The sequence below is a fragment of the Anopheles darlingi genome, chromosome 2 (assembly GCF_943734745.1).
Source record: "Anopheles darlingi chromosome 2, idAnoDarlMG_H_01, whole genome shotgun sequence".
Lineage (NCBI taxonomy): Eukaryota > Metazoa > Arthropoda > Insecta > Diptera > Culicidae > Anopheles > Anopheles darlingi.
The window spans coordinates 44,316,903-44,326,902 of NC_064874.1; the positions used below are offsets into that span (position 1 = coordinate 44,316,903).

Here is a 10,000-nt window from a genome sequence, read left to right on the forward strand (position 1 = left end):
CGCTAGCGTCTCCGGCCACGCTTCCCCGCCGGGGGCTCATAGCATAGCTTGTGAGATAACGAAATGTACATCGCGGTTAACAGTCACCGATGGCCGCTTACTTTGCCTTGCCCTGGTTGGCGACGGATTCGATCGCTTTCCGTACGGTTTCTTCGTCGCCCAAGAACTTCATCGACACGACCGGCTTCAGGTTTTCATCCAGCTCGTAGACGAACGGGATGCCGGTGGGCAGATTGAGTCCCATAATGGCTTCGTCGGTCATTTGATCCAAATGCTTCACGATGCCACGGAGGCTGTTGCCGTGAGCGGCGATGATGATGTTCTTGCCCTCCTTCAGCTGGGGAATGACCACATCGTTCCAGTACGGTAGCGTGCGCGCAATCGTCAGTTTCAGGGATTCGGCCATCGGGAACTCGTTCGGTTTCGGGTCATCCTTGTAGCGCTCATCCTTGACGATGGCATCGTAGTAGGCATGATCCGGTTCCATGTTCGGTGGCGGCACATCGAAGCTACGGCGCCAGATCAACACCTGTTCCTCTCCGTACTTGGCGGCCGTCTCCGATTTGTTCAACCCGGTTAGACCACCGTAGTGCCGCTCATTCAGGCGCCAAGTCTTCTGGATTGGAATACCGGCCTGGCCCGATTCCTTCAGGATCGAATCCAGCGTAACTTGGGCCCGGGTCAGCAGCGACGTGTGCGCGATGTCGAACTTCAGGCCTGCTTCCTTCACCGCCTTGCCTGCGGCCAGTGCTTCTTCCTTGCCTGAAACGTGGACGAAAAGGGGGTTCAAAAGGAGCTACAACAGCGCGGGAGTTACATCATTCTCAGCCGCAGATCGCATACGCTTACCCTTATCGCTCAGGTTCGCATCGAACCATCCGCAGAACAGGTTCTTCTGATTCCACTCGGATTCACCGTGGCGCACCATCACAATACGGTACTTAGCAGCCATTTTAGCGGTTTGTTTTAAGGAATTCACTGTATAGCGCGCGGCAGGAAGGAATAAAACGGTACACCGATCCGAAATGCTCCGGAGGATCCTTTTTTTGTTTTTTTCTAGCAAACAGCCGGGAGGTGCTCGAAAATCCGTACTTTGTTCGAATTTTCGATCACTCTCAAGGTCGAATGAAGGTCGACCTCAACTCTGCTTGAAATAGCTTGAAAATTTCGATATTTTCGAGCAGATCACGAAATCAGTCGCCTGGATGACAAAACCGAACCTTTTCCCGAACAAAACGATAAAAACGAAATCTACCCCGATGCGAAAACGATAAAAGCGAAATCTACCCCGAGGCGAAAACGATATTTCTTTAGGCGAGAATGAACTCAAAAATGAACAAAAATGAATTTGTCGGGAATAGGCACCTCAATTTTTGCGCCAAACCGCGCGTGTATTTTAGCGAGTGTTTTGAGGAAAGTTATTTACTGTTTGCGATTAGTTGGTTTTGTGCGTAAAAAGTAAACCAGCTCAAAATGTCCTCTCACGGACTTACGGAGGGTTTCCTGTCGGTAAGATTGGTGGACGGCGCTTAATCGGAAAAGTATCGGACAGGGCAGAAACATGTTTTTTCATGTTCATACAGGAAATGATGAAGGGAAACGAGATGGAGAACCCGGTTTTGCAGGTGATCGGTTCGAAGCGAATCGCCAGCAGCGGTGAGCAGTCGGAACGATTCCGACTGCTGATTTCGGATGGCAAGTCCCTGTACAGCTACGCTATGCTGGCCACGCAGCTAAACGATATGCACCGGCAGGGCAAGCTGGCGGAAAACACAATTATACGCATCGATCGCTACACAACCTCGGTCGTCAATCGAAACGAGAAGGGAGAGAAACGAGTGCTGATCATCGTCGAGCTAACCGTGCTAAAGGATGGTGGCCTGGTGGGCGAAAAGATAGGAAACCCACAGCCGATGACGGACGTGCCGGCTTCGCAGACACAGAACTCCGTTGGCGGCAGTGCGAGCAGCTATGAAAAGCCGGCGGCGTCTACCCGGCCCTCGGAAACCAGTGGACTTAGCACGTACGGTTCCAACCGTTCTGCGGGCGGATCGAACGGTACGGCCGCCGGTGCCTCGCTCAGCGATACCCTCACCCATCCCATCTCGTCGCTTAGCCCGTACCAGAACAAGTGGGTTATAAAGGCGCGCGTTATGTCCAAATCGGGAATTCGCACCTGGAGCAACGCGAAGGGTGAAGGAAAGCTGTTCAGCATGGACGTGATGGACGAGTCGGGCGAGATTCGGGTGACGGCATTCAAGGAGCAGTGCGATCGCTACTACGACATGATCGAGGTGGACAAAGTTTACTTCATCTCGAAATGCCAGCTAAAGCCGGCCAACAAACAGTACTCCAACCTGAAGAACGACTACGAAATGACAATGACGAACGATACGATCGTGCAGGAGTGCAAGGATAAGGATGGATCGATGCCCGAGATCCAGTACAACTTCGTACCGATCGCACAGATTGCCAACCTGGAACCGAACGCAACGGTCGACGTCATTGGCGTGTGCAAGGAGGCAAGCGAAGTGGTACAGTTTACGGCCAAAACGTCGGGCCGTGAGCTGCGGAAGCGCGAGGCCACCCTGGTGGATTCCAGTAACGCCGCGGTACAGCTAACGCTGTGGGGTGACGATGCACAGAACTTCCCGGCCAGCAGCAATCCGGTGGTGCTGGTGCGCGGTGCACGAGTGTCCGAGTTCGGGGGCGGCAAAACGCTCGGCCTAATCGGTGGTAGCGTCATGAAGCTGAATCCCGATATGGAGGCAGCACACCGGGTACGCGGTTGGTTCGAGAATGGTGGACGAGATGCTTCGCTGGCCAGCGTATCGGCTCGTACGGGTGCCGGTGCTGGTGCTGGTCTCAACACCGAGTGGCTTACGTTCCGCGAGGCAAGCGATCGCAGTTTGGGTGCCGGAGACAAACCGGACTACTTCCAGGTGAAGGCCATGATACACACGATCAAGTCTCAGAACGCCGTATACAAGGCGTGCCCGCAGGCCGATTGCAACAAGAAGGTGATCGATCAGGACAATGGACAGTATCGGTGCGAGAAATGTAACGCCGAGTTCCCGAACTTCAAGTACCGGTTGCTGGTGAACGTAAGTTGTGATTGCGAAGGAGTGGACTGATGTTTGTCCTAAATACTAACGACGTAAATCATATCTTTCTCTATCTCGCTTTCTCCCTCTACCCGCCAGATGCTGATCGGAGATTGGACCTCCAATCGCTGGGTAACCATGTTCACCGAACTCGCGGAGGAAGTGTTTGGTAAATCTTCGCAGGAAATTGGCAGCATGCTCGAGTTCCAGACCGAGGAGGCGGAGAAACTGTTTACCTCCATGTGCTTCAGATCGTTCATCTTCAAGCTGCGCACGAAGGTCGAGTTCTACAACGAGCAGGCACGCAACAAAACGACGGCCGTCAGTGCGGCACCGGTTAACCACAAGGAGTACAACGCGCTGCTGATAAAGAGCATCCAGGAGATGACGGGCGTAGGCAAGAACTAAACCCCCCGCGCGTAGAGGTACCATTCCATTCGATTCGATTCGATTCGATTACCATCTGTTGCTTTGCTTCATTCGTTCTCTTCACAAACTTTTGTTTTATATACTCAAATCATAACTTAAAATTCAAGCTAAAGAAATAAAAAAAAATCAACTCAACCATAGCTATTGGCTACACTCTCAGAGGTCGGTGTTGACTATGAAGCGGTTTCCCTCGGATTGGGCACCTACGTACCGGTAGCGGCACCGTCCGTACGCTCCCCGGTGATCGCCTACTTCGCGCAACGTCTCCGGTAGCGGACTGTATACCGGTGGCGGCTTCCGGCGCAATCCCAATCCGGCACTGACTGCCGTGTAGAGATGCTTCAGTGCGTTGCTCTTGCGCCTCGATACGGTGCCGGTTTCGTTTTCACTCGTTTCACCGTAGTTCTCTAGCTGACAGCGGACGAAGTCGCGCTCCATCTTTTTCACCCGCTGGCCGTCAAGAAAGCGGAGCTGCGGTAGCTGTCGGATGATGTAAAGTCTGCAATGGTACGGAACGAAACGGTTTTTATAAGGGTGAGTAGAAACGGTGGAGTATATATTAGTGTATTGCGATCTTACCGATACTTCTGATAGTCGTACTCGGTGTACTTGAGGTTGAGCAGATGGCAGGGACACGCGGGATTACCGAGCAGGCTGAGATATTCGAGATTCGGAAAGCACAGCGAGAGTTTGGTGAGCAGCAGATCGAGATTCTTGAACTAGAAAAAGGTACACATAAATGCGGACGCACGTTAAATGTTGCTTCAAGACACGATAGAGCAGCGTTTGATGGGCCTCCTTGCGAAAGCACCCCCAAAATGTGCCTCCGAAAGACAGAGACTGTCTGTCCGCCCGAGGCGTACTGTTGGGCAAATGCATTTGCACAGAGAAGACGATAGCGCAGCGCCCGTTATCTGGAAGGTTGTCTGTGGTGTTGTGTTGGCCAGACGGTGGAGTTGATAGCCTTTCGCCATTTGGATTCAACCACCAGGTCACAGGAAGATGCATCGAGGATCGTAATGCAATCGATGGGGCTCTTTGGAGATAGCGACGACGACAATCGAAGAAGGCTGACCCCTAGCGAGTAGCCTGTCTGGGCTTGCTGAGATCGTGTAGCAATTGCATTTATTAGCAACTCACCCACCGACCAGGGCCTACCTTGTTATTATTGAGCGACAACAGCTTCACATGATTGAGCTGGGCTGGAAAGATGATCTCGTCCGTAAGATAGTTGTTGTCCAGCACAAGCTCCTCTAGATACGGAAACAGCTCGAGTGCATCGAACGAGGACAACTTGTTGTGGCTGAGATCCAGATGGCGTACCCGGTCGGCATACAGCGATAGTATTGCTTCTGGCAATTTGTACGTCTTCTGATCGAAGTAAATCAGCTGTACCGGCAAGAGATAGGTCGATTAGTAAGGGACTGCTACTGCTACTTGGCTCTATGCCAACCTGGACCTACCTTCTCCTCCTGGGAGATGTACATGATTTTGTTCCAATTGATGGCTTCCATTTTTTTCCTCTGCTCTGCGTAGCCACTTCCACTGTACTTCCGCTTCAGGGTAGGATTTCCGACTGCAATTTCCAGCTTTGTGAGTAACATTGGTACACACGCGCACGTACACACGCAAACCCGGTTCCAGCGAACTAACTGCTATAAGCCGAGTGCTGGCTGTGATCAGACCTCCCCCCAAACTACAGTTCACCAATGATTCCTGTCCTGTCTTGGTCCTGTGTCGTCCCCCTATTGTCAGTATGTATGTCCAAATGGTGTCTACCGGCTAACGAAGGACAATATTTGAGTCACACAAACCGAATCACGATCAGTGAACGACCGAATCACCAGAGTTTGCAGACGATAGTGATTTGTTGGATTGAACGGATTGACTGAGTAGCCCGAGCTACTGCTGGTAAACTACGGCAACGCGCAGCCAAGATCGAACACCCCTGGTGCCGGGTTGGGATAGTCCCTGTTGGATGGAGAGGGCTGGCAGAAAGACACAAGGAAGACCGTGATATGGCAGCAGCAGCAGCAGCAGCAGCAGCTATCGGTACGAACCGCAGGCGAACTAGTGTATGGGGCCGGGTATCACCTCGACCGGGTCGATGCCGTACCGTGGTGCGTGCGTTCGCAACGGAGATGGATTCGATGATGAGTCTTTGATAATTCGTTGATTGCACAAACTCCTTCCCCCGGCCCTTCCCCCTCTTTCTTCCTTCCCGTCGTCGTCTTACTCCTGCGACAATGATCGGTGGTTCTGTTCTTATTTTTCCGGTTTCTGTTTTTTACTTAATCTCCCTTGCAAGGCAGCGTTAATCACCATTTTCCAGCCGGCTCTTTCGCTTGCGTTCACATCTCCCGTAGTGCACTTGTTTACTCACACGATTAGCAGTCTATCGCGCACTCGGTGTTCTTATCAGCATGGCGCGCTGGCGGGAGGGCTAGGTGCTGATGGGTTCATTCTAGGCATTCTTCCCCGAGATGCTTCCATGCCGGTGGATGGCTTCGCTTGATCGAACGTACTAAAACGATCGTCCCGCGTCCCCGCGAACCGCAACGGTTACTACACGAAATACGCCTTCGTCGTCACGGGCTACGGCCTCGCCTCGCGTAGTTGTCGCCGCTTGTTCATTACCTACTAGCACCAACGAACGAACTGTTTTCGACAGCACACGGTAACGTAAGATCGGCCTAGACGGCTCTATAAACCCATGATCGTCCAAGACCGTCGGCGGCGTTGTTACCCTCCCGTTATCAGTGTTTCGTTCCATCTTAACATACACACATGCATCCCCCCAACCCGTCCCGCTAGAGTTCCGCGGTGTACGCAAAAGGGAAACCTCACACACGAGAACCGAGAACGTTCGAGTTGGGGCGATGTTTCACTCCATTCGTCACTTGATGTGCTTCCCTGCCATTCGGTTCCGTTTCGGGTTTTCCCTCTCTTTCGTCTTTGCTCCATCTTCCCCTAGGCACGCGAGTCCGTCCCTAGATAGGTTAGCCGGCTAGCTGCCGAGCCAATGTGAATGTGGTTTGAAATTTGATCCTTCGGTGTGCTGCTGTTCGGCCAGTGGCGTAGCACTAGCCTACTAGCGCTCACACAAACCAAGTGAAGGACGAAAACAGCACAAATCTAGCAGCCCGTTGGTATTGCTCGCATTTAAATAAAGGCCAATCCCGATCGGCCTGTCTGGTTGCTATGCTAGCCCACCACGATCAGATGGATGCCACAGCTGTAAGTTTCGATGCAAATGGATGGAAAGATTGAGAGGATCTGTGTCTGTGCCTAGACCGCGGCAGAAGCCGCTTGACTCTAGATAAGGTAATTACTTTCTTTCAAATGAAAAAAAAAGAAAACAAATGACAATTCGAAGTTTTACGTATCAAAAAGAGGACAGAGAGAAATGTATATTTTTTTTGTTTTAGATGGCCTGAGTTCCTTCAATTGTTAGTGATGGAACAGTCGCAAATTGGTGTGCACCATGACGATGCCATGCTCATTGCAAGCATCAATTACGCCCGCATCGTTGGTCGAACCGGCCGGTGCGGCAATGTAAGAGACCCCGCTAAGCACCGCCCGATCGACATTGTCCCGGAACGGGAAGAACGCATCCGAACCAATGGAGACACCCTTCAGCTCGCGGTTCCACCGATCACGATCCTCCTGCGTCAGCGGTGCCGGTACCTTCTCCAGCATCGCCTCGAACTGTGCCACCGGCATATCCTTCCCCACCGTCCCGTTGACGTAGTTGTCGATCGCATTCGAGATTTCCGCCCGCTTGACACCCTTTCGGAACTGCATCGAGGCAACGCGCGGGTGCTGCCGTAACCACCAGTTGTCCACCTTATCACCGGCGAGCCGAGTACAGTGGATGCGTGACTGCTGGCCGGCACCAATACCGACCACTTGCCCATCCTTGGCGTAGCACACCGAGTTGCTTTGCGTGTACTTGAGCGCGATCGTCGCCACGATCAGATCACGCAATGCTCCCTCCGGTAGCGTTTTGTTCTTCGACACGATGTTCGTGAACAGTGCTTTACCAATGTCGGCATCGTTACGGCGCTGTTCCAGCTGCAAACCGAACAGAGTTTTGCGCTCCACCGGACCCGGTTCGTACGTTGGATCGATCTGCAGCACACAGTACGATCCGTTCTTCTTCTTGCGCAGTACCTCGAGTGCTTCCTCGGTGTAACCGGGCGCAATGATACCGTCCGACACTTCGCGCGATATGATCTTTGCCGTGGCCAGATCGCAGGTATCGGACAGGGCAACAAAGTCACCGAACGAAGACATCCGATCGGCACCGCGGGCACGTGCGTAAGCGGTGGCGAGCGGTGTCAGAGTATCGAGTATATCGTCCACCATACATAGCTTCGCCTGTTCGATCGTCAACGGAACGCCTACGGCAGCACCGGCCGGTGAGACATGCTTGAAGCTGGTGGCTGCCGGTAGCCCTAGGGCACGCTTCAACTCACGCACCAACTGCCAACCGTTCAGGGCATCGCAAAGGTTGATGAAACCCGGTGACGCATTGACCACCTTCAGCGGTAGCCGCTCGAGGGCCGTGTACAACTGGGCCGGCTTCTGGTGAGGGTTCATGCCGTACCGCAGGTTCAGCTGCGACACACCGGCCGAATACTGCTTGCGGAAGTAATCGGAAATGAGCGCATCGTACTCGGCCGTGTGCGTGAATGCCTTGAGGGCAAGCACTTGGCGCGTTGCTTCCGTCGTGTCACCATTAGTACGTATCTCCTCCAGCACCCGCCCATAATCTTTCGGATCACAAACGACCGTCACGCGCTGATGGTTTTTAGCGGCCGCACGTAACAGTGTCACCCCGCCGATGTCGATGTTCTCTACCGCTTCTGCGATCGTTACGTCGGGCTTCGAGATGGTCAACCCGAACGGGTACAGATTGCAAACGACGATCTGGGCCAACTCGTAACCCTGCTGCCGAATATCTCGCTGATCGGACTCAGTGGTACGGGCTAGGATGGCCGCATGTACGGCCGGGTGCAGGGTTTTCACTCGCCCACCCAGCATTTCCGGTGCACCGGTTAGGTCGGACACATCGCGCACCGGGAGTCCCTGATCGCGGATCGTTTTCGCCGTTCCACCGCTCGCTACCAGCTTTAGTCCGAGATCGTTCAGCTGCTTCACGAACTCCACCAGACCGGATTTATCCGAGACACTGACGAGAGCTGCGGGCGAAAATGAAGAGGAAGCGGTTTAATTTATAATGATCATTGCCATGGTGGGGCCTGAGAGGAGAACTGACCTATTTTACCACTAGCCATACTGCTGCTTCTATTGCTGCTGCTACTGATACCGTGGAGATATCGTTCCGAACCTTCTTTCACTTTCAATGCTGCGCGTAGACTGATGAGCCAGAGGCCACTATCACGGCTCTGAACGCCGCCGGTCGTACGATTCCTTGTGCTGACGTTGGTGGAGCAGAAATTCTCTCGGCTAGCAATAGGGAAAGACAAGCGCATCACGCCAGCTGTTCAGTAACACACAGGACGAGCTTACAATAATAATAAGCAGCAGCGATAAGAAAGGGTGCCGGGAACAGTGCGTTACCATGGACCGTTACCTCGCGGACCGGAGAGCGGGAATCGATCAGTTCCGACACGAGGGCCGCTGATAGGGCCATTCCGTAAAGAGGCCAAACCGTGAGGGGTTGTAGGGTTAAGGATTGTTTGGTTTGCAAGCAAACAAGGACACGGAAACTAATCGATCAGCTCGATCAGCGACTTTATAACCACGTTTTTTGCAGGCCTGTAAACTTTGTTACTTACCTTGTAGTCTGCTTTCACCGTGATGGAAGAGGGAATTAATTGCAATTAAACACTTTGCAAAAAGACTATTATTTTCTGCTTAAATAAAAGGAAGTATTTTTAATGATCACACTTATGCAAACCGATGGGGAAGCACACTTCAACACACTCACCGCAGCATCCAGCAGAGTATCGACGAGAACCGCATGTAATCGGTTAGCGGGAAACGACGATGATGAATTGATCAACACACGCGGCCAGGCACGAAACTATAATGGGCGCTTGTGACAAAATGGCAACCTGATTCCTTATTGCTAATGCCGGTTCGAATGCTCTTCGCGGTAATTGACAAACAAACGCGAGGCTCGCTCGCGCCACCATCAATTGGCTTTATTCCATGCGGTTCCGCGGTTGTAGTTGTGAAGCAATCCATCGGCATGCGGCGATCGTGCGTCTCGTGATCGCGGAAGCGTATTAAAGGATTGATAAGTTTCTAGCCGATCTTCAAAGTTAACGTTTGGCTTCAACTTACCTGGGCTGCACGTTCTTAGCGTGCTGGTGCGAAGTCTCAGGGCATGTTTATGTTGCTCCATTTCGCACCAGACAGAACCAAAGAGAGGCCTGCTACGACTAGATTTCAACATGTGAGTGTTCGTAATTAATCTTCATTTAAAAAAAGTTTCA

The 10,000-nt window shown here is 52.5% G+C and overlaps 4 protein-coding genes across 5 annotated transcripts in view; 1 reads left to right on the top strand and 3 right to left on the bottom strand.

Moving 5' to 3' along the window:
* The window catches only part of LOC125949397 (phosphoglycerate mutase 2), a 1,409-nt gene extending 338 nt beyond the window's left edge, over nt 1-1,071 (bottom strand). The window contains exons 1-2 of the mRNA XM_049676384.1: nt 850-1,071; nt 1-762 (exon numbers count right to left, since the gene is read on the bottom strand). The exon at nt 1-762 is cut by the window's left edge and continues 338 nt beyond it. Coding sequence (XP_049532341.1) covers nt 98-762; nt 850-952 — 768 coding nt within the window. The 5' untranslated portion in view covers nt 953-1,071 and the 3' untranslated portion in view covers nt 1-97. The remainder of the gene's footprint in view (nt 763-849) is intronic.
* A 295-nt stretch (nt 1,072-1,366) lies between these two features.
* On the top strand, nt 1,367-3,673 carry LOC125949298 (replication protein A 70 kDa DNA-binding subunit). Its single transcript, XM_049676215.1, has 3 exons — nt 1,367-1,509; nt 1,584-3,104; nt 3,204-3,673. Exons 1-3 carry the CDS (start codon nt 1,474-1,476, stop codon nt 3,510-3,512), a joined length of 1,866 nt encoding a protein of 621 aa, XP_049532172.1. The 5' UTR covers nt 1,367-1,473; the 3' UTR covers nt 3,513-3,673.
* Nucleotides 3,561-6,180, bottom strand: LOC125949388 (leucine-rich melanocyte differentiation-associated protein-like). 2 transcript variants are annotated; one of them, XM_049676371.1, is made up of 5 exons: nt 5,594-6,180; nt 4,997-5,521; nt 4,692-4,922; nt 4,113-4,252; nt 3,561-4,032 (listed from the first exon to the last, which is right to left on the bottom strand). In XM_049676371.1, the coding sequence occupies exons 2-5, from the start codon at nt 5,135-5,137 to the stop codon at nt 3,690-3,692; spliced, it is 855 nt and encodes a 284-aa protein (XP_049532328.1). In that variant the 5' UTR covers nt 5,138-5,521; nt 5,594-6,180; the 3' UTR covers nt 3,561-3,689. The 2 variants fall into 2 exon arrangements, with proteins under 2 accessions (XP_049532328.1, XP_049532327.1); XM_049676370.1 differs by having other exon boundaries at nt 4,997-6,180.
* A 722-nt stretch (nt 6,181-6,902) lies between these two features.
* LOC125949302 (bifunctional purine biosynthesis protein ATIC) lies at nt 6,903-9,691 on the bottom strand. Its single transcript, XM_049676223.1, has 4 exons — nt 9,490-9,691; nt 9,338-9,412; nt 8,815-9,005; nt 6,903-8,737 (listed from the first exon to the last, which is right to left on the bottom strand). The coding sequence occupies exons 3-4, from the start codon at nt 8,831-8,833 to the stop codon at nt 6,984-6,986; spliced, it is 1,773 nt and encodes a 590-aa protein (XP_049532180.1). The 5' UTR covers nt 8,834-9,005; nt 9,338-9,412; nt 9,490-9,691; the 3' UTR covers nt 6,903-6,983.
* Nucleotides 9,692-10,000: the final 309 nt, after the last annotated feature.